This window comes from Asparagus officinalis, chromosome 10 (assembly GCF_001876935.1).
Source record: "Asparagus officinalis chromosome 10, Aspof.V1, whole genome shotgun sequence".
Taxonomy (NCBI): Eukaryota; Viridiplantae; Streptophyta; class Magnoliopsida; order Asparagales; family Asparagaceae; genus Asparagus; species Asparagus officinalis.
The window spans coordinates 9,732,242-9,757,194 of record NC_033803.1 but is presented as its reverse complement, the minus strand read 5'-3'; the positions used below and the strand labels follow the sequence as shown (position 1 = coordinate 9,757,194).

The 24,953-nt window shown below is 34.8% G+C and overlaps 1 protein-coding gene and 1 long non-coding RNA gene across 2 annotated transcripts in view; both read right to left on the bottom strand.

Moving 5' to 3' along the window:
* The window catches only part of LOC109825203 (uridine kinase-like protein 1, chloroplastic), an 18,084-nt gene extending 5,280 nt beyond the window's left edge, over positions 1–12,804 (bottom strand). Inside the window, 11 exon segments of the mRNA XM_020391985.1 lie at positions 870–930; positions 2,627–2,687; positions 2,780–2,863; positions 2,987–3,181; positions 4,738–4,817; positions 5,581–5,677; positions 6,674–6,792; positions 6,922–6,991; positions 12,310–12,401; positions 12,490–12,603; positions 12,606–12,804. Of these exon segments, the coding sequence (XP_020247574.1) occupies positions 870–930; positions 2,627–2,687; positions 2,780–2,863; positions 2,987–3,181; positions 4,738–4,817; positions 5,581–5,677; positions 6,674–6,792; positions 6,922–6,991; positions 12,310–12,401; positions 12,490–12,603; positions 12,606–12,666 (1,034 nt within the window). The 5' untranslated portion in view covers positions 12,667–12,804.
* LOC109826288 lies at positions 19,952–24,635 on the bottom strand. The gene is made up of 2 exons (XR_002243264.1): positions 24,547–24,635; positions 19,952–20,324 (listed from the first exon to the last, which is right to left on the bottom strand). It is a non-coding gene; the product is annotated as an uncharacterized LOC109826288 (long non-coding RNA).

The following is a 24,953-nucleotide window of genomic DNA, read 5'->3' as shown; positions in this document are numbered from 1 at the left end:
GCAGTTAAAGTACTTGTTAAATTTATATAAGGTGCCTGATGGGATCTATTTTTCTAAAAACGTGCAGGCTTGCAGTCGAAATCAACACCTGCGACGAGATGACCTACTGAAACATCGCAGCAATTATGATCATTATACTTTATATATCACATAATTTGATTGTTTGGGTCAAGGCTGGTTAAGGTGTCCGGCCCTAACCCAACCCAAGTGAAAAACGGGTTAGGCGAACTGAACTGTTTTTGACCCATACCCATTACAGTTGACCAAACCTGAAAGGTTTCGATCAGCTCAACAGGTCAGGATAGCCAACTATACTTGCAAGCAACCAGATTGCAGTGAAATGAGTACCGTGTGATTTCAAAATGTTTAAAAAAAATACTACTACTTATGCAAACTACCATCCATCTCATTCCTTACCCCAGAGACATGTAGCTTCTAATACAGTAATAGATGCACTTGTCTGCTGATGGAGAACTCTACAATCAGTGACCAGAGAACCAATCATGTTAGAAATCTAGACATTATAACCATCCTGGTAGTAGCCAGCATTACTTAAGCTCTGCAGAAAATATTTTGGTACAGAATGGATAATCCAAACCCCTTATTCATCTTCGGCCTTCTGCACACAACTTCTACCTGGGGACTTATGACATAACTAGAGAGGTAGACGTAGCAATCATAGTGCAAGAGAAACTAATTACATAGAAGAATCACATGATTTCAATAACATATTACTACTTTATAACTAATAGTTCAAATATCATTGCAAATTGTCACTATGTTGGACTTTGTTTTTAACTAGATGAGGATAAGTTAAGTCGCAGTCTGTATCTCGACAGAACCAAAATAATACCTGATTCAAGGCTCACCTTCGGATAATAGACACTCCACAGAGTTTCTTGCAAAAGTCAACTCCAGTGTACACAGAACCTGAAAAGGAAAATGAGCTCAACGAAGAGAAAAAGATTCACAAACACCAAATTTAGTTAACATTATGAAGATCCATATAACACAAATCTGCGGAAAGAAATGTATTCACATGTTCACCTGACAAGATGTGCATACATAGGCAACTAACATTAAAATCATTCTTCTGAACTTCAAAAACAATTTATATTCATTTTCTGAAAAAGATATTTATTACAACCTAAACTTAACTAAAGAAAACTAGTTCTGTCAAGGAAAGTGTCACATTAGAGAATATTGGGTGAAATACCAGACTGACCTTGGGGGCAAGGGTGCAAAAGTAGTATGATGATTCTGATCGTTCAAGTGTTAAGGAACCCCTTCTTAAGTTATGATTTGTAGTTAGTAATAAACATGTGCGATTTCAAACTCGAACATGAGCAGTGTGGTGAAATTATCTCAACCATTTTTCATTCTTAGCGTCCCCATCTCTTTCCTTTTAAAGACCATATTCTTCACATTCACCATGAGTCCTTGGTAAGCAGCATCTTCAGAGCGACTGAGCCCCACTATAGTTAAAAAAGGGCCAGCAAAGGGAAAAAATAGGCTACATAAAAAGACTAAGCATATTCTATGGCCAGCACCCACTCAACTGTGGGGAAAAGAGCACAGCTTGAGTACTTGTTATAGATGAGAGCACTGTTCTAAATTCTATAGACCGAAAAAATGAAGGCGTAGATTATTTGGATTGTCAATATAATAAAGACATAGCAACTGTGGGAAAAAAGAGTACAGCTTGAACTTGTTATAGATGAGAGCACTGTTCCAAATTCTATAGACTGCAAAAATGAAGGCGTAGATTATTTGGATTGACAATATAATAAAGACAATGAGATGTGATCTTCTCTTGTCAAAAGGTCTACTTTCTGGTGTTCATCCAACCANNNNGTGAGCAAAGCCAATTTGAGTCTTCCCTTGGTCAAACTAGACGAAAACCCGAATGCCAAAATATGAACGGCCAAGAAGACAAATATTTGTGTACTTTTTAGTGTCAAACATATTAAAATAATGATGTTCAATTGGATTGTCTGATAATTATAAAAACAATGTGTCAAATCTTGATGAGGACTGATGCAGCTAACGAGAATTGCTTCTGCTAGGTCATACAAATGCTTCAAGTGGATCATAATAGTTTGCAGATGAATAGTTCAAGCAGTTATGGAAATAAGGCTTGATGGATGATGATGATGATGATGATGTGGGTGTGTAAAGAGAAAAAAAGCATAAAACCTTATAGGATGAAAAAATTCATATAGTAAAAGAAGGGTCAAAACTCAGGAGCAGGTATAGATTTGTGCTTCCAGGGAGGCTAGGACAGAAAACAAGTTTGAATTACAACCATAGAAAATCAAAAAGCATCAAAAGAACATGCATTCAAATGAACGATCTGAACATTAATCTAGGAGGTGATCACTGTGTCCCACTACAGAACACGTAAAAGCATTACAATCACTCAGATCAGTTGCCCGTGTCTATTAACAGTTTAAAGCAATAAGTATTGGTTACATTGTACATAGAAGATACATGTCGCCAGATTTAATTTATAACATGAAACACACAGCAAGTTCACTTTAAGGTAATAAATAGATGCGTATAATGAATATCATATAATTCCTATGATTTTTAATTCATGCTATATACAAATTATTTTTATTGATACCTGTCGGAGTGACAACCTGTTTTTCAGTGAATGGCAAATGGCCAAGGCCATGCTCCACAACCTGACATACTCTTCTTGTGTTACAAATATTGACATAAATATATATCACACAATATCAATTCTAACAAAAAAATAAAGAGAGAAATAACTTACCAGCCTAATAAGACGATCTGAATAGAAGACAAAATCAGGAGTTGTTATATCCCGGTCACGGATAAGCGTATGCATGCCTCTTATCTGTTCAGACAAGCTATTAAAAGCATTATATAAGGTACCTCCACAAGTTGTCATGAGAGGATCTAGAAGTTCACTTAGCAAAATAAAATACAGGAATCAAAAGCTATTTATAAAGCTAAATACCTGGAATGTTGTTTGAATGACATATACATTAGGATAAATTTTGCATAAGTCATGCTGCCCAAGCTTCGTTCGAATGTGTTGTACAATTAGATCCACTGCAACATGGTTATCACCTCCCCGTGGTATGATCACATCAGCGTATTTCTTTGAGGGCAGAACAAAATCATCAAAAGCAGGCTTGACAAACCGTCCATACTGCATTAGCAAGTGAGGTGACGTGTGTACAGTAAAGTAATTCATTAAGGTGAAGGATCGAAAAGAGTAGCCAAATAAATGATGGAATCTTTAGAAACAGTTTTTTTGTGCAAGTCCAATAACTTCAGAGCCCAATAGGAAATGGTAAACATAAAGAGTGGAAAACTAGGTTGCCTAATTCGATCGTAAAGAACATCTGAAAAACCCCAAAAAAAAAAACACTGCTAATATAATTACATTTTAAGGTTGAAAAAGCTGCCTAGAACTAAAATAGAAGTTTGCATAAGATCATACTGTTGATTCGTTAAGAGAATATAACTGCAAAGGTATGGTCAAAAGTTTAGATGAAGTTCTCTGTCCATTCTTCACAAAGAGGATATACTAGTGTGGAAGGCCTAGTTGTAATAGACAAGCTCAAACTCTGAGATAAGTAAGCTACATCTCCCTACCCACAAAGCTATTTAGTGTTTTTCAACTAGCTTTAGCTATTTAGTGTTTTTCAACTAGCTTTTCTCCTGATAATTGTCTTAAACAACCATGAGCAATACTTGGACATCCTACTGCTGCAAAACCACTACATCCTTGAGGAGATATGCATTATATACTATTAGAATTAAAATAGCAAATTACTCGCATTATCGCCTATGGTATTTGGTAGATTTAGGATGTAAAAGCTTATAGAAATAAGTTCAAGAAATAAGGAAATTATACATTTAATCTCAATATACATCATCTAGCAGAACAGGAAAAACAACAACTATGATTATAGACAGTTTTTCAATAGGAATCAAACTGGATAAAAAGACTCATCCTATATTCATCCAATAACATAAATAACTATAAAATCAAATAAAATCTCCTTAACAAATCTAACTGGACGAGACTAAATAAATCACATTCTAAAGAAATCTAATAAGATTCAAATTGAATCATCCATTGCACCATAGAAAGGGGCTTAACTCTTCAAAGTCTAAAATTCCAACAACTTTCTAGCAATGAGAATCAAGATGATGAAATTCATCCTCAGTAATCCCACTAGCAGTAGAAGGAGGATGACCATGCCATTTGACCAAATAACTTCAAACAGCTCAACCCTGAATTACAAAAAGGCTGGACATCCAAAATATCCTCAATCTTCTCCTTAAACAGTACAGGAGGTGCAATTTCAGGAAGGAACCAAACTATGATTCGTATCTAAGATTCTAAAACTAACCTAATCTCAGAAGCTGCATAACAAAATGCTATAATAAAATCTGCCCTGCATCACGCATCAACTTTTTACAGACTTTGACCCTCAAGATGGCAGAACTTGAAGCCATGAATAAGATGATATCTCTCATTGTTATCTTTGGAATGGTGGATTTTTTGCAATGCATTGACTGCTATAGCTCTAGCTATGACTGATTTTCTGAAGCAATGTGCAGGAATCTAATTAGCAACTGTCTGGCTCAAACATGATGACTAACTTTCTAGTGACATTAAGCTTGCAACTTAAAGCTTGCAAGTAAAGCAAAATAAGATCCAATACCAGAAAAGTTAACAGAAAATTTGCATACCTGTTCAAGCACCGAGCACACGTCTCTACCTCTCTCAACTGTATCACGCCTTATTCTTCGGGCAAGCCTAACATCGGCATCTATGTACAAATTATAAAAAGAATTTTAAGTAAGTAGAATTACATGTATGTGTAGCCAACAGATGACTATCAGGAAGTCTAAGTAACTAAAATTAAGCTCCAAAAAATCCCACCTGATATCCATGCAAATATCAACGAACTCTTGTTATTCATCTTTTTCAGATATATAATATTGAAAAAAAATGAAAAAACATTTTAAACACCTGTGGATATAAATATCAACATGCATGATGCACAATTTTAGTATCTCAAGATATGATGTTGTGCAGATCCCTCTTTCTCCTTTTACCTTGTTTAAGCACATCTCTTCTGAAAGTTAACAAATTCCATGCATTTATCCCTTTTTTGCTGGATCTGACCCAGTCCGCTTACACAATTCTTAATTGACTCAAAAATAAATTTGCATAAAAAAACATGATTAGAGTTCTATCACAATACAGGTCCCTCTCCAATAAAGAGGTCCAGAAGGCAGAGGTGACCAGATATCCTCTGATCATGAAGGAGGTGTAGAAGGCTGGCTTCTCAATAGCCCACAGCAAAAGGTATTAAAATAGGCTCACAGTATGTGTTATGTAATCATTAAAGATTACATGTATATGTTCCAACAGTTTAGTGAATTTATATTTTTTAAATTAAACACAACACCCGTACTTATGTCATGATAAGATAGTATGACATGGCACAACTTATGACATGACACAACTGAAATGCTTCAGGGTTTTCAGTCATATATGAAAAAAGTAAGACAGGAGAAGAAAAGAACCTGTGTCAACAAAAATCTTCATGTCCATCATTTCACGAACACGTTGATCATGGAAAACCAGAATCCCCTCCAAAATAATGACATCTGATGCATTGACCTAAAAGGATGGAAAATCACAGCATATATAACTTTTTTACCATGTTATAAGGATTTACAACTCTATATGTATACTATAAATCATGGAAAACTAAAATAAACAAAGTATTTAATATAATTTCTGAGATTTTAATAGGAAGTGGCACTTGACAAGGTTATCTAACTGTTATTCTTATTTAAGAGTCCACTGACAATGTTCCTCCAATAAGCTCCAAGAAATTGATTACTAAAAGTGGGGCTTTAACGGAATGCATGAAAAAAAAATTAAATAATCCTGTAGAAACAGAAGAACAAGTTCTCTCTATGATTTAGTCAAGTCGTCAGTTCCAAGTTTCAGTGTTTCACTATCTTAATTCTTAAACGGTTAAACCCATGAGTAATGGAGCCCCTTTGGGCCTGGTAAATCACTCATGTTGTAAATATGAACAAAAGATCTGCTTTGAGTCAAGTATCATATTCTTTAGCTACTTTTTTATTACTTTCCTGTGATATTTTGGTTTGGACTTGTTGTATCTAACAACACAGTCCTCTTCTCTTCTGAGACTTGTCCTCTTCCCTTTACTACCTAACTTCTTCTGATCTTCCCTCTACTATCTACCTACTTTCTTCTCCTTTCTCAAGAAGAATTATTTGATCCCTTCCTGGAGGTTCTTCAATCCTATCGAATTTTGACAAGTCTATACCTACCAAATGGTTTGCCAGATAGCTGTTAACATGACCCACAACAGTTTCTTCATAATGAAACACGATAGAACAAGTTCTAAAAATTCCCACTCTCAAACTAAAGAATCAATTTCTTATACAGTAAATAACATACAAGAAATCCATGTTAACATAATCGCACGACATTAAATCTTCTTCTTCAGGGCTGCTTAACTGGTAAATGACAGTTCATTAAATTTGAGTGTCCACAAACTGAAAGAAATGAAAAAATTAAAACAATGGACATCTTTGGAAGTAAAATGAAAATTTTTTTATTGTTTGTTTCAAGGGATACCTTTCGGAAACTTTCAGAGCAACGCCTGTGGTTTTTAAAGTCGTATATCGGAATATTAACAGATTGCCCACTTTTGAGTTCACCCATACACTTGAGAAGTTGCTCTGTATCAAAGGCATCTAAAAAGACAAAAAGTAGGAGGAAAAAAGAAACCTCAGTAAAATGAAGACTCGTCATTCCCTCCAAAATAATCATATTTTCATAAACCACTAGAAATAAATTCAAATTTGTAGTTGAAAACAAATTACCTGGATGATCAAAATTATATTCGTGCGCACGTTCAGATTCTTCAGCAGTCAGACCTCGATAAAATGAGTCCTGGATTTATTTAAAAGTCATATATAGGAGACAGACCAGATCAGGCAGCACGCATAATCCTGAATCAAAGACTCCAAAAAGCATGCCAATATCTTGTTTGCACAAATTTTGAGCACAGTATACCAGACAGCAAGCATACAAGAGGATTACGGTGATATAATCAGATCAATGTTTCATCAATGTCGTCATCCACATTTCCCAATGTAGAGCTCCTTTGTGAAGCGTAGGACTAAAAAATAAAGGATATCACAGGAAGAAACAAAGTAGTTTTTAAATTGATATAACTGCTACTTCCAAAATCCATAATTCTTTGAAAGGCCTTCCATATATCCAAAGTTAAACTCATAAGCCTGGGGATCGAAACCACACATTCATTTTAAAAACAAAAAAAAGACAGCATACCAAGTTTCGGCATGTACTGCTGACATGGCCTAGACTTGGTCGCTAATATAAGAAAATAGACTTAGTCACTTTGTTTAACTAAGTTAAAAGACAGACTTCTGAAAAAAAAGTGTACATAATGTTATCCATACACCATGCTTATTGTCCTGAATGTTATAGACCCGCCCTTTGCACACATTTTAGCTCTTATCCATTGTTTTTATTACCCTGCTTGCTCATTCCAGATCTAAGTGCAAGAAACTTGTATGCTGATCTCTGAGTGATCCGCACCATCAAAAAATCCATGTCAATATTGAGCAAGAGTCCTCCAGTCAGCTTGAATATCTCCGCTTCAACACCTTCAAACGCAAGACCGTCCAATTGCATAAGTCCTTCTACCTACATCCCGGAGACAATATATAATAGTTCTTCCATGCTTGTTGAGCCTTTAAGGGTATGCACTGCTTTGGCACCATGCTCATGACTTCCACTAATGAGCAAGTTTTCCATCATTTGTGTCACCTAAGTTTACACCCATTAGCACATCACTTATCTAGAAAACAACAGAGCTCAGTAATAGCAGTGCTCTGATTAGTTGCCAAAGATTCTAATGTTTTCTTTTTCTTTTTCTTTTTTTTTCGTTTGCTAAATACAGAAAATCTTCCTAAAGTGATTATTAGAAAAACTCCCTAAGGTTTTAAAAGTGACACTTCACCGCCTCTCTCCTTTAATTTCTACAAAGTCCATTTAGGATGTAAAAGCTAATATCATGCAATATGACAATTGTTTGTACTCCCATATATTACAGGGTAATTATCAGTGGCGGAGCCAGGAACTTCGTCAAGGGGGTGCCAAAAATAATAAAACCCAATAACAAGACTTTGAACTGGGGTATAGGTACATTGGAGTCATTTTTATTCATGTACTTTTGTTTGTCAAGAAGAGGCTTGATCCTCGTTCTTTCCTATGGCAAAAGGGAGTTAACTCAAATCCATTCTTCGATTCAGCTGTGAATCCAAACAGTCCTCATATGACAAAATTAAACCTATGAATTTAATACTTAGGGGGAAATAGGTTAAATAACACTCAAATACCTTATAGTTTCACTCACTTTGCACTTTTATACCTTCACTTGTTTTTTGTTTAAAATCAGTACATTAATACTCTATATGCAAACATGAAAATTGCCATATAGGGCCCAAAGGTGAAAATTAGAACGAGTGTTACAGAGAATTTTTAGGGGGGAAATCACATGTTTGCATAACTAAGGGTATTTAAGTGCAAGTTTTAAAAACTTTAGGATATTTAAGTGCGAATTTTTAAATACTTTAGGGTATTTAGGTGCAATTTTTAAAACTTTAAGTATATAAGTGCTGCCAAAAAAGGTGAGGGTATATAAGTGCAAATTTTAAAAACTCTAGAGTATTTAAGTGATGCCAAAAACAAGTGAGGGTATATAAGTGCAAAGTAGCGAAAACTATAGAGTATTTAAATGCAATTACCCTAGTTTTTTATATCCAAGAGGGGGTCAGCATCCTGTTGGGCCCTATATGGCTCCACCCCTGGTAATTATTATGAAGCCTCACTTCAAGTCTGATAGTTGAATATGAAATCTCCTAACGTTATTTTTTTAATTACAACATCCCTTGCTGTTACGAAACCTATTAAAACTTAAAACCCATTTAATGTCTGCCATTTTCTCTAAAATACCGCCTCAATAAAGCTTCTCTTCTTCCTTTAGCTATTGGAAAACCTATCTCCCCTCTCTTCACATCAAACCAAAGTAACAATGACTAGTAACAAAGAAAATTAATAGAAGATCGAGATAAGCTCTTCAAGCCTTTGATTTTAGCCTTTATTTGGTGTAAATTTTAGCTTCTAATTTATATCATGCCCTTGGGAGAAAGGGAAAGGACATCAAGAGGAAGAAGAAGAGGGAAATTTTAGAATAAAGTGGGTTTTAATAGTTTTTTCAAGCAATAAATGACACTAGCGGGTTTCATAATAAACTGTTAAATCTAAAGGGGGTTTCCATGATAATATAATATTATAAAAAATGATATTTTATTAGAAATTGAAAATGAAGGCGTAAGTGCTGCTTTTAAAATCTTAATAAAAAAAGCTAATATCATGGGATATGACAATTGTTTGCACTCTCATATATTATAGGATAATTTTTATGAAGGCCACCTTCAGGTTTGACAGTTAATGTTATTTTTTCATTACAACACCCCTTATTTTTACAAAAACTATTAAAAGTTAAAACCCATTTAATGTCTACCATTTTCTCTAAAATACCCTTGAACTAAGTTGCATGGAAACGGGCACGGGTACTGGTACGGGTGCGGGTACGGGTAGGGGACACAGCAAAACTGTAAAATGTTGGGTACGGGGACACGACTATATATATATTGAATTAATCATGTACAGTAGATAATTTTTTTCCGCTTCATGTGTCATTAGAATTAAATAAAAATTCGATCACATTTTTGAGTTTATTTTATCATATTGATTATCGTGAATTGTAAACTACTTATTTTTTTACTAGACATCTAAACGACCCAATAACTATATAGTTTTGAATTTAGGTATGGACTGAAACGAACCCAACCCGTATCCCATTAGTTTCAAAAGACGGATGTGAAGTGTAAGCTCTACGTCCAGGAAGTCTTTGACAAGTGTTTTAAATTAATACATATATCGTACAATTGAGTACATGTTGTAATAAATGCATGCATATATTCAAGAAGTGTCCATGAAGTTTGGGTACGGGAAAGTGTCGGGTACGTGTCCGGTACGAGTCCAGCTTCAATAATGAAGTACCCAGGTAACATAGCTCTTGAATAAAGCTTCTATTCTTCTTCAAGCTATTGGAAAACCTATCTCCCACACCTCGCGGTGCTTACACCTCTCGCCTATCGAAGTTCTGTTCAAAAACCTCGTACAAGAACTTGTATAGAGAAGGATTTCCCACGGCGCAGCAGTTCTTCCATACCAACTTAGCTGCCCGGCTGCTATTGGCATAACAACCGGTACACCATAGGTCCATAGGTTGACCCAACCCAGTCCTCTCGTACTAGGGTTGGCTCCTCGCAGTTCTCCCTTTAACACTAACGGTAGATAGGAACCGAACTGTCTCACGACGTTCTAAACCCAACCCACGTACCACTTTCATCGGCGAACAACCGAACCCTTGGGACCTTCTTCAACCCCAGGATGTGATGAGTCGACATCGAGGTGCCAAACGACTCCGTCGATAAGAGCTCTTGGGAGTCATCAGCCTATTATCCCCGGCGTACCTTGCATTTGGAAGAAAGGGAAGGTATGTGCATTGTTTTAAATATCGGCCGATAATCGATATTATCGGCCGAGTTATCGGATTTTTGAGCTCTCTGCTAGGAGAAGTTGGTTTTGTAATCGGTTATTGTTTTGGGGAGATTATCGGCGAGTTATCGGCGTTATCGGTACTTATCGGCCGATAAGTAAGGCTAAATTATCGGGATTATCGGTCAAGCATTTTGAGTTGAGTTGTTGAGTTTTTAAAACCCGACCCGACCCGTTTTGTTAATAATATAAAACTTAAAACCCGAAACTTTGTGAATCCGACCTTCAAACCCTAACTTCGTCTCTAGCGGCTGTTCTTTTTCTCGTAGGACGCTTCCTCCGTTATCTCCATCTTATGTTCTCTGCGCCTCTTCGTCGCTCGCCTTCGTGAACTTCAACCTTGAACTTCATCGCTCGCCTACCTTCTGTCAACCATGTTTTTTTTTTGTCCGGAAACATGGCTATATACACATGTTGTGAGCTTTCCTTCTCTTGTAATTCCTTCACGCACGTACTTTCTCTTTTGAGTAATATCAGTTATATAACTATTCTTTTATCATATTTTGTTTTTCTGTTTTTCCTGTAACAGAGATTTATATAAGAAATTAGTGAATAAATTGTACATACTTTGCTTTTCTGTTTTGGTGTGTTTATATTTCATTAAGCATGGTTAGATTATATTTTTTAGTTGTTATATTATATATATACACCATCCAGTATATTGCTCCGATAAATACTACTTCTCCCCGATATTATCCCAGATTTCCGCTATCCTATAAGGATTTTGGCCGTCCGATAAATCCCCGATAACCGATATTTAAAACCTTGGGGCTTGTTTGGATTGAGGGGAATGAGGGTGAAGGGAAGTTAGGGGAACCATTCACTTCCATTCACCTTGGTGAAGGGAAGTTAGGGGAACCATTCACTTCCATTCACCTTGTTTGGGAACACTTAGGAGGTGAAGTTAATTCACCCTAGTTCCCCTTGGTTCACCCCCTAATAGTATAAAATTTGTTACCCCCCAAATTGGGGTGTAACCAAGGGGAAGGGAACTCCCTTCCCTTCCCTTCCCTTCCCTTCTCTCAGTTTCCCTTAACTTCCCTTCACCCCCTACAAATCCAAACAGGCCCTTGGGTATGTGTTATCCCCGGCGTACCTTGCATTTGGAAGAAAGGGAAGGTATGTCAAGAGGAAGAAGAAGAGGGTAGTTTTAGACTATAACTGGGTTTTGATAGTTTTTTTAACAGCATGATGTTTTGTAATGAAAAATAAATGTTAGTGGATTTCATAACGAAGGGGATTTCCATGATAATCACTATATAATATTGAAAAAAGGATATTTGATTAGAAATTGAAAATGACGGCATTAGTGCTGTATTTGAAAACTTAAAAGGGGACTTTCCATCAACCATACAAATCTTGAAGGAGATCTTCTGTGATTTACCCCCTCAACTGCTAAATGCGAAGGTAGTCGACAAGTAAAATCATAAATAGACCCTTTGCTTATAAAAGTGTGTTTTTTTTAGTCCACGATGCTCACTTAATCACTGGTTCTAATTCTAAATAAAGCATCCAAAGCTCAAAAAATTCAAGGAAAGAATCGATCTTTCGACCTGATTGACGAGCAAAACGCGATGATCATGAAGCTGCTGAATGATCATATCGCACACAGTCGTCTTCCCCGACGCCGTCCCTCCCGAAACCCCTAAAAACACCAACCAATTCCCAAATCAAACACTATGAAGAAATCAAAAACCCTAATTAGGGTTAGGGTTAGGGTTAGGGTTTATCACCGATCACAAAGGGCTGCTTCGGGGCCTCCATCGAATCCTCGTCGGCGTTTTGGGCGGCGGCGGCCTTGGCTGAGGAGGGAGAGGAGGGAGCGGATGAAGACGAGAGGCGGAGAGAAGGCCGCTGAAGTGTGGGCCCGTCGCTGACTCCATTGCCGACTCCGTGGCTTTGTCTGGCATTTCGACGAACGCTTGAACTGCAGACGGAAACTGTCCTCTGGTTCGATTTCTTTTTTCTTTTCTTTTCTTCTTTTTTTTTTAATCTTTTTCCGCGTATTTTGTTGATAGCCGGGTTCTGTTTGTTTGTTGGAGGAGGGATTTGGGGTGGGACCCACTCAGGAGCTCGAAACAGGGACTGGAGAGTTCAAGGGCTGAGGCCTTGAGGAGTGAGGGCCCAAACTTGGCGTTGGTCCAGCATTCCCATGTCAAACCAAATGTAGCAGCTTATGTTCTGGGTTTGAGAAGGCTAAATTGCAGTTTTTGTTCTGTTAGGAATGTAAAAATTTTCATACGAAATTTCGTATATAATATTCAAAAAAATTCATAGGAAAGTTCATAGATAAAATTCGCATATTGATTTCATAGCTTTTTAGCCACTAGTATTTGTTAAATTTGCTATTAATCCTACCCAAATTCTAATTTAAACATATTCTGATTCTATTTGAAAAGCAAAGTTGGATAAATTTAATATTATACTCGGTAATTTTAATAGTTAGAAATTTATAAAATTAGCATGTGAATGGTATAGGAGAACTTCCAAATGAAAACTTTTAGGTTTGAATAATTGATGTTGCTATAGTGCTAATTTTAAACAACTTAAAGTCTATAATAGGTACATCCGCGTCGGGCCGGCCCAGAAAACCGGGCCCAAGCCGGGCAAAACCGGAGCCCGGACCTGGTTGCCCCGAGCCGGGCCCAGGCTTGAGCGGGCCGGGTTTTTTTGATTTTTTACTTTTTTAAATTTTTTTTATATTTTTCAAGAAAACAAAGCAAAAACAAACACATTTTTGATAAAAAATTATATTATTAATCATTTGTAATTATGTAATTTACAAATATAAAAAATTATAGAAATTAAAATAATAAAATAATATAAAATAATTATAGATTTTATAGAAACAAACAAAATTAAAAATACTTATAGAATATTTTACTCCAAAAACAGAATTTTATTACTACACCCAAACATATATCATAAACAAAATATAAATTATATGATATATAGGTATATATATATATATAATTATATTGTATACCTATAGTTATATATATATATTTTTTATATATATGATATATAATATATATATATATATATATATATATATATATATATATATATATATCATATAGATATATGTATAATATATGTGTATATATACTATATATATTATATACTCTTATATAAATATACTTATATGCTGTACATATAAGTTTATCGTATGTGTTGTGTGTGGATCATCAAAAGATTCTGTGTGTTGTGGTTGGTTAATAGGGTAATATCCTATATATTATATATATAGTATATAATATATATAATACTCTATATTATAGAGAGAGAGAGAGACCGGTCTGAAATATGGAGAACCTTGCGCTACCCAAGTCTGCTTAAAGCAACTCGGCTACCTGTGAGTGGCCTAATCTATAGTCCCTACTTAAATCTATCATCTCTCGAAGATAGAGCTGTACTCAACAACCCTCACAAACTCCAATGTAGATGTAAGGGTATCTTACGAGATTTAGACCACTATCCCACACTACCAAGCTTTGCTTTGGAGCTCAACTTTATTCGGGTCTTGAGTACAATTTTTCCCGGTTCTCTTACCAATATATATTGATATAATTTTTATTATACTATTATTATAATATATATATATATATATAATATATATATATAATATATATTGATATATATATATATATACTAATATATAGTATATAATATATATATATATATATATATATAGGGAGAGGTTCTAATAAAAACCTAGAGAACTAAAAACCAATCCTAACCCTCCAATCTATCTAATCCAATGGCCTACATTTCGATGACAGAATTGTAAATATAGACAAATTTAATACACATCATTAATGTGAAAAAAGGTAAACTTGGAACAATTAATTACATAGTTCTCCATTTCCCCATGCAACTCTCTCTCTCTCCAAAATCACAGCAGCTCTTTCCTCTCACGTTCTCCTCTCTCTCTCTCTCCTCCATTTCCCAAAAGTTTGAACCAGCCCCCTCTCTCTTCCTCTCTCTCACCACCACAAACACCACTAACTCCTCACCGAGCTCCTCCAACTCCACTGCCCCTGAGCTCCCTCCGACGAACCGAAGCCGCTCTGACGAACCGAAGACGCTCCCTCAGACCCGACGCCGTCAACCTCCTCTCCATCTCCTTCGCCACCTTCAAACAACCCAGATCCGAGCTCCTCCCATCCAAGCTTTCGCTGGAGTGAATCTGGATTCACTCCAGTGAATCTGGATTCACTCCAGTGAATCTGGATTCACTCCATTGAATCTGGATTATATTGAAGCTCGATTCATTGGAGTGAATCCAGATTCACTGAATTGAATCCAGATTTAGTGACCTGAAACTCGTTATCAAACAATAGCAAATCTGCAAAAATAAAAAACAAAAAGGAATAAGAAACTTATGGTAAAAAACAAGCTATAAAATTTTAAACCATGATAAGATTTCACATTTTACAGCAAAAAGTTACGATTTTTATGGTAAAAAACAAACACCTCACATAACTGAATCTGGATTCACTGCAGTGAATCTAGATTCACTCATGCGTTTATTTCTTCGAAATTACAGCACATGCATTTATTTCTTCAACAATTCATTAAAAACCATCCTAACCATCCAAGCTTTCGCTGGAGTGAATCTGGATTCACTCCAGTGAATCTGGATTCACTCCAGTGAATCTGGATTCACTCCAGTGAATCTGGATTCACTCCAGTGAATCTGGATTCACTCCAGTGAATCTGGATTCACTCCAGTGAATCTGGATTCACTCCAGTGAATCTGGATTCACTCCAGTGAATCTGGATTCACTCCAGTGAATCTGGATTCACTCCAGTGAATCTGGATTCACTCCAGTGAATCTGGATTCACTCCAGTGAATCTGGATTCACTCCAGTGAATCTGGATTCACTCCAGTGAATCTGGATTCACTCCAGTGAATCTGGATTCACTCCAGTGAATCTGGATTCACTCCAGTGAATCTGGATTCACTCCAGTGAATCTGGATTCACTCCAGTGAATCTGGATTCACTCCAGTGAATCTGGATTCACTCCAGTGAATCTGGATTCACTCCAGTGAATCTGGATTCACTCCAGTGAATCTGGATTCACTCCAGTGAATCTGGATTCACTCCAGTGAATCTGGATTCACTCCAGTGAATCTGGATTATATTGAAGAATAAAAAACTTATGGTAAAAAACAAGCTATGAAATTTTAAACCATGAAAAGATTTCACCTTTTACAGCAAAAAATTACGATTTTTATGGTAAAAAACAAACACCTCACATAACTGAATCTGGATTCACTGCAGTGAATCTAGATTCACTCATGCGTTTATTTCTTCGAAATTACAGCACATGCATTTATTTCTTCAACAATTCATTAAAAACCATCCTAACCATCCAAGCTTTCGCTGGAGTGAATCTGGATTCACTCCAGTGAATCCGGATTATATTAAAGAATAAGAAACTTATGGTAAAAAACAAGCTATAAAATTTTAAACAAAAAGAATAAGAAACTTATGGTAAAAAACAAGCTATAAAATTTTAAACAAAAAGAATAAGAAACTTATGGTAAAAAACAAGCTATAAAATTTTAAACCATGATAAGATTTCACATTTTACAGCAAAAAGTTACGATTTTTATGGTAAAAAACAAACACCTCACATACTGAATCTGGATTCACTGCAGTGAATTCTAGATTCACTCATGCGTTTATTTCTTCGAAATTACAGCACATGCATTTATTTCTTCAACAATTCATTAAAAACCATCCTAACCATCCAAGCTTTCGCTGGAGTGAATCTGGATTCACTCCAGTGAATCTGGATTCACTCCAGTGAATCTGGATTCACTCCAGTGAATCTGGATTCACTCCAGTGAATCTGGATTCACTCCAGTGAATCTGGATTCACTCCAGTGAATCTGGATTCACTCCAGTGAATCTGGATTCACTCCAGTGAATCTGGATTCACTCCAGTGAATCTGGATTCACTCCAGTGAATCTGGATTCACTCCAGTGAATCTGGATTCACTCCAGTGAATCTGGATATATATATATATATATATATAAGATATATACATATATAAGAGAGAATATACTTATATAAGAGAGTATACACTGTATACTTATATATACTTATACATATATTATACATATATAAGAGAGAGTATACTTATATACTAAGAGAGAGAGAGAGAGAGAGAGAGAGAGAGAGAGTGTGTGTGTATATATATGGAGAGAGAGAGAGAATAGACTTAAGATGTTTTAATCACCATACAAGCTAAAACTTCTTGCTAGATGGTTTGAGTGCACAAGCAAAGACATAAAGGGGTCGAGGTTAAGTTCTGGTCAAATTCTCTTAAATGCTCAAGAAAAAGAATCATGGCAAAAAGTAACATGTAATAAAGATTAAGGGTAGAAAATGTCTGATCCAAGCTAGGTGGCTTATAATAAGAGTGTACTTGGCAACTTCGCTTAATTGATTTGGCTTATAATAAGGATATGCTTGGCAACTCCGCTTAATTGGTTTATTCAAACAAAATCAATTTAAGTATGTCCTAGCTCATACCAAAACGTAAAGCAAGATTTAAATTTATTTTATTACGCTAAGTTTTTGCTTTAGGGGTTGCTTAGTTCGTTTCCTAGATATAGGGAAATGCATTTCCATGTACAAAAACATAAGTTTTGAGTTTTCCAAACTTTTCCAAGAAATAGATTGTTTCGCTTTGGTTTGCACAAAAAAATAGTGGGAAACCAATGTATTTATTTTTCTTGTATTTGGTTCGCATGGAAAAAAGGGAAAACTTTTGTTTATATGGCAAAAAAGCTGACGTGGCTACAGTTTTCGTCGACACGAGGTTGAGGAAGGAATTGGGGGAGAGAAAAAAAATCTGATGTGGCGGCGATTTTCACTGAGTTTTCCTTCTTCAACTCTAGCGAACCAAAGATGGGAAAAAAACCGACGGAAAGCTTATATCCTACGTGGCCACGAAAAATCTGATGTGGAGGCGGTGTAAAACTTTTCCACCGAGTTAAAAAACGAACCAAACAGCCCCTTAAATTAGTTTTCTTTTGATCCGTTACCGTTGGTCCAAAATTAAATTAGTTTAGACCAAAACATAATTTAGGAGACATTGCCGAAGTGGCCCTAAAAAAGTAATTAATCTTTGAATTTTACTGCTCACATCCTTCCCCTCTCTCGGTCCTTGTAGGGGTGGCAAACGGGTCGGGTCGGGTTATAGTTGACCCGACCCGTTTAAGTGTGACCCGACCCGATCCGTTTAATAAATGTGTCAATGTGATCTGACTCGTTTATTAAACGGGTTACCCGACCCGACCCATATAACCCAAATGATCCGTTTGATCAAAATTTGGGCTGCTACGGTCTTTTTCCTTGATTAAGTAGTGGATATTTCAAAGTTATGTTGATTTTCAAATGAATGACTCGGATGTTTGCTCATCTCCAGAAGGAACAGGTAGATCTTTCAGAGGCAAAGCTGATTCAAATGAATGACTCGGATGTTTGCTCATCTCCAGAAGGAACAGGTAGATCTTTCAGAGGCAAAGCTGAAGTATGAAATAATCAATCTCAAGAACACATCTCCAGAAGGAACAGGTAGATCTTTCAGAGGCAAAGCTGAAGTATGAAATAATCAATCTCAAGAACACCGACACGTGGATAATCTTAATTTTGATCAAAAAGAAGTATCGTCTCGGACCATTTAGAAATATTCAGAATCCACCAGGTGATACAATTAACAGAGATTGACACAAGTAAAAATCAACAACAGTTCAGCTCAAAAGAAGAAAAAACCATTGAGTACTTGTACCACGGAAAGAAACAAATTATTGTCCAGCAAAAAACTCATGAACGCAGATTTTACAAAAGCCAGTCCTTTTAAGGGAAACTGACCATTCAAAGCCAACCACATCTCTTAAATTTACCCTAAAACCTTTGAACCAAAATACACAAACAAGTTCACCCTTCATTTTACAATAGAAACGCTACTCTTCTCAGAAACTACTTGCAACACTATAAGCCTTTAATGCACTCCATCTCTATAGCTCCTACAGAAAATTCTTTTGGGAGATAAAGAGTAAATACCTACACTAAACTACTTCAAAACAACTCAAATCCAAAAAAAAAAACAACCTGACAAAAGTTCCTTCAACATACAGAATCGATAACAAAAATTCAATTACAAGTTATCTTCATCGAACCAGAAATGGCATAGCAAAAGCTACTCTTCAGCAACAATAACGCCGATCCGACCTTGAAAGCAAATACTATCACTATTGTCCAAGGAAACATATTAAACAATCAAATAAAGAGCTTTACTTACAAATAAATCAAATCATACCAAAACATTATATATTTGATTATTCAAGTAATCGAAGTTTATACTAAGCCAAGGAGACTTCATAGTATAAGAGATTCATACTTGTGTTGACATAGATTCTCCAACATCTAAATTCCGAGCGAAAAAGATTTATTTGATAATGTTGAGTGGACTTTAACCAACACGCTCGAAATCGACCCTAATAAAGATTTTGGGCCGGGTTAGGATTATCTCGCAATATCCAAAGATATTTCGGGTCGGGTATTTATAACGTCAGATCCGAGTCCACGTGTGACAGGGCGCAGGGCGGAAAAACCAAAGCATGAAACGTTCGCGTGTTGGGACGCGAGAGAGGGCCAAGCGGTGCGTCACTACTCTTTAACAATTTGCGCCCAGATTTTAGGGAGAATTACAATCCTTTTTACTTTTTTGCATATACAACCTCAATTGACTTAGGACTATGAGCCGTTTGTTCTTTGCCCAACAGCTGTGAGAGGTAGGAAGGACTCTTAAGTCTTAACTAGTTTCAGGCCCGTGCGATGCACGGATTTGTTTAATATATCAAAATTGATGTAGTAAAAAAATACAAAATAAAACAGTAATAATATATAAGATACCAGAAATGATACAACCTATGCTGCATATATGTTTAACTTACTATTAAACTGTAAAAAAGAATCAAAATATAATTTCCCTATTATCATAACAAAATAGATAAAATATCTTATGTCTATATGATTAATGTTATAATATTTTGCTATACTAAGTAATTAGTATGCAACATAAAGTTTAGTTCCAAACGAAATATTTAAAGCACCTAGAGATACATGTCAAGTATATATATCTATGAACCAAGACAATAATTATCAATATATTGATAAACAAAATATCTATCATAATCATATCAAGTAGTTAGGTTTCTCAACGCAAAACCACAAAAAATTATGTAGTGCATACAAAAGTTTACTAAATACGGTTTTAGACCAAAATACTAAATATAAGTTTCAGACATTATGTATCAAATATAGATTTATCAAAAAGGAGCTTGAACTCTCTGTAGAATATTCTAATTATCCCTTTTCAATCTTGATCTGTTTTTGCTTTTTGTTGCTGGACATTTGCGGAGAAATCATGTCTACTGAAACTGGGTGCTCGACACCAGATTCCAACAAATTTCTCTTGCAATGAGTAATGTTATCCAAGGAACAAATTTCATCTTTATTGTCACCAGTGACCAATAGCGAGCCCTGTGTTTCAGTATAACATAATAGTTAGCATGTTAATGAGGTGGCAGGAAAAGATTGTTGCACAATTAATATGAAGAATCAAAAAATCAATATTAAAGCGAAAAGAAATAGGCAATCCAAAGTGATAATGGTGAAAGTTGTAGCAACAAAAGATACTACTCAAAAAGATATTAAAGAATTTGGTATTACATTAAGAAGGATTACTATGACAACCTATAATAGTAATTAAGCTAGCTACTTCTCTCAATTAATCTTCTCGGTGTATTTAATTTTTTTTAATTTATACATCAAGGAGGTGGTGGAAGTTTTGGGTGCAAAGTGTCAAAAGTTAATTAGAAGCTTCACGGGATTGATAATGAGTCATTGACAAATAGAACACAAGCCAGAAATAACGTTAACTAAACTTCAAGCTTTCATTTGTTTTGAAAACATCTAAAACACAAATGGTTAAAAAACCTTATATTATTAAAAGTCATTCTACTCATATGTTAGATAAGAATATGACAATATATAATGCATCCTTTTAAAAAATCAAACATTAAAAATATATTCTACACATTCTAGAAAATAAAGGCATGTTTATTTTATCTATTTAGTTAGCATACTAATAAGATATAAACAAAAGTTTTTTGCACGGTTAATGTGAAGAATCAAGAGAACAATAATAAAACGTAATACAAAGTGATAAAGGTGAAAGAAGCAACAACATCAAAAGAGCATTTGAAAAATAAGTATTGTGCAATATACAGCAAAAGAGAATTTGAGAGTTTTGTCTTGTCAGGTTATCCCCTTGATTATGGAGAGAGGTGTTGAGGTGTTACTATAAGTATTAGTATTGATCATAGTTATAATTGGATGGAGGTTGTACATATAATGTTTTTGGTATGACATCTATAATTTCCTTTCATTTCACAAAAAAATATAAATAAATAAAAAATAAATACAAATATGAGAAAAGAAAAAGAAAAATAATACTAAGTGTATTGACTTACATTATCAAAATCATATTTCTTTTTGGAAGATTCTATATCATTAGTGAAATATTCTTGACCTGTCGACTTCTAATAATTTAGAAGGAAAAAATATTACTAATATACTACTCAACCTCATCTATATATGCAGATTGATACATGAAATGAATAGATATGTAGCTCTATAAAAGAAGGAAATATGTAATGTAATGTACCTGGTTCAAATCTAAGTTGTCTATGAAAGCTGCTATCAGATTTTCATCATAGTCATTTTAGAAATAGAAAATACAGGACAATTTTTCAGCATTGCTTAATTTAGATTTCCCTTGATGCATATTTCTATATAATTCATATTTTTAACTATATATATTTATTATGTTTCTGATTACAGGAAGGTTCTTGGATATATGTTGTTCCTTTTGAAATAAAGGACTTGTTAGTGTATACGAAGGAAAGATACAACAATCCGAAGATCCATATCAGGGAAAATGGTTAGTATTTACTATAAAACGCAGTTACATGATTGTTTACAAAAAAATCTTAGAAGATTGGAACAAATGAACACTATCTTTCATGAGAACTTAGTAATGAATTGTTCAACCATTATATTGTTATGCTTAGTGGTAAATGGGTAGATTGCAAATAACCTCACTCATCTATATTTTCACTAACAATTATCATCCCTCAATTATTTTGCTAGCGTTACCACCTCTGAATTTTAGTTAAATAGTTTGCATCAAAATAAAAATATATAAACATTGAAGATGAAAAAATGCGTTAACAAATATCCAATGTAAAGAATTCAGAAATGCAAAACCATAATAGATTTTGACAGTATCCTCACTTTTGACCAATCATTTAATTTTAAGGATAACTTCCATAATAGATTTTGACAGTATCCTCACTTTTGACCAATCATTTAATTTTAAGGATAACTTTCACAACCCACTTATTATAAATGACAGAATACACTCCAACACTAAAGTTTTGCATAAATACCTAGTTAACATTTAGGGGAATGGAATTTACTTAACTTTCCTTGTCTTCTTCCCACAGGTTTCCCTTAAACTTCCCCTACTCTTAATGAAACTGAAACATGCACATACGATTACTTGGATAAACATGGTCACTGTTGATATTCTAATAATAGATATGTCTTTGATAGAAATAATCTTTTTCCTTGCTTCTTTGCTCAAAGGTATTTGATATATTGAACCTAAAGAACTTGTGACTCGGCAATGGCAGTAATAATATAGCAAGGGACAAATAATGCATGTTGAAGAGGATCCGTTGATGAACTTAAGAAAAACAGTGGGGCAAGACTAAAGTTTCTTAGATAAACTTGGAGTCTAAGGACATGTAGATGATTATTATAATAGTGGATATGGATTTTAATAAAAATTATCTTTTTGAATCTACAGAATTTGGGACTTGGCAACAAATTATTTGTTTGGATGGACACTATGAATAATACTTAGAATTACTAAAGGAAAAGTAATAAATGCAATAGTTAGTTTGATTACAACCTATTTATATTACATTATGTTTGGAGTTTTGATATAGTAGCAAAAATGATAAGAAAGGTAGTATAGTATGGAATAATGAGTACAATTTTACAGTTTCCAAGGGTAATCACCTAACTTTATGACCTAAAATTAAAACTTGTGAATAAACAGGAGTTAAGTTAAGACTCAATAATGTGGATAATTATTTTTATTGGCAGTATAGTATGGAAGTATAGTATGGAAGGATAAGGAGAGTAACTATATACTTAGCTGCTTGTTCATCTTATTAAGGTTTTTTTAACAAATCTAAAATTTACCCCTATTTTGCATTACATAACTAATAGCCAACATTAATGGTATCTAAATTTATCCCTATTATATAATTGGATTGTCAATTACTAATGCTTTAACTTGGTACTGATGACCAACTTACTATGTCAGATATCTACTTAGAGATCTCAATATAAACCATAAAAAATTGTTATATAGGTTAGTTTTTGTGTGTGTGTCCATAAAAGGAAAAAACATAAGTATCTTACATAACATACTCATTCAAAACTAAAATAAAAACTTGGAAAATTAAATACTTAATGTAGATATTTGCATGGCAAAGCCAACTCAATTAATTGAAATCCAAGTAGCGAGTATTGTCTTTTTGAATAAACAACCCAACTTTGAGCTAAAAACATGAGAAATAAAATTGATGAATAGGGTGACAACAATTAATATGTTGGTAGTAGTTAGAGCACAAAAAGAATAAAACTCAAAGCATATTTTTGTGGTTAATCTAGTGAATGATACACTTATATTACCCAGATCTAATCAAAATTATAATGCTAAGTATTTAAACATGAAACATGGGTTCACCCAAGTTCCACCTTCTAATAATTAAGTATATTTACATTACCTTGTTGCCTTATTTGGAAGAGATGATCATTGTAATTTTCACCTGCAAACTATAATATAATAAATAGATCCAAGTTTTTTAATTAAAATAATCATGCAATGAAAAAAACTAAAGCATGAATCAATTTTCATGTGAAATCACGCAAGTCTAACCTTCTGAATTTGCTCGAGTTCGTCACAATAGCTTGGACAAATTTCCTCCTTTTAAAAGGGTAGGTAATGGGGATCCCACCTTTACACTTGAATTAATAAAAAAAGTTGCTGGTGCACTCCATTAAATTGTATCTAAATAAAAATTAGGCTTAATTGTCTAACGTGGTTGCGTGTTTTCTGAATAATGTAAAGAATTCAATATGTCAAGGATACAATTGTACGAAAAATTGCAAATAGAGTAAACAAATAATTCAGCCATTGGGATCTTTACTAATTCGGTTTTCACTAACTATAAAATAACCCAATAATCCCCAAGGTCATGTAGGGAACTATACTTAGAAGCTGAAATTAAAAAAACTACAATATCCTGAAACTACAAGAGAATACATAACATTGTCCAATCTAATTGTTGTGATGCATATTAAGTTAAATTAAAGACTAACTATGCACACATTAAGCTCTATTCATGAAATAAACCAGATGCTAAAAGACAAACTCATAAGTAAACTAATCAAAGATCAGAAAAAGGTCGGGACTATTCCAAGGAATCAAAACCTCACTTTTCTCGAAGTCCACACCAGAGGCAAAGACAAGAAAAAAAAAAGACTAAATCCTCCATCACTTTTCCTGAGCCAAAATTTCGATAAGAAAGCAAAAAAAGGAAAAAAAAACATCAAGAAAAATTACCAACTCTAGGATCTGTGTCGATGATGAGCTTCCCTTTAGATCCGACATCAGTGTTAGCCTCCATTTCCCTCTCTCTCTCTCTCTCTCTCTCTCTCTCTCTCTCTCTCTCTCTCTCTCTCTCTCTCTCGATGAATTATTTGGTTCTCGAGAGGAATAGGCCCATTTGGCTGGTGGACGACGGCAACATCGGGACGGCTAAGAGGTTTGAATACATGTACTACCTCGATTTCGAGGCGTCCATGGCGGAGAAGAGGGCTCAGAATGCTCTTGCTGAGATCCAAGAATTCACTTCCTTTCTACGGGTACTCGGAAGTTATCCCATGGACATGATTCCTTGGAACACTACAGAAGAGCTGGGATTGAAAGTAAGAACGAAGGAATAATATAGGGTTTGGGGGAAATGGGGT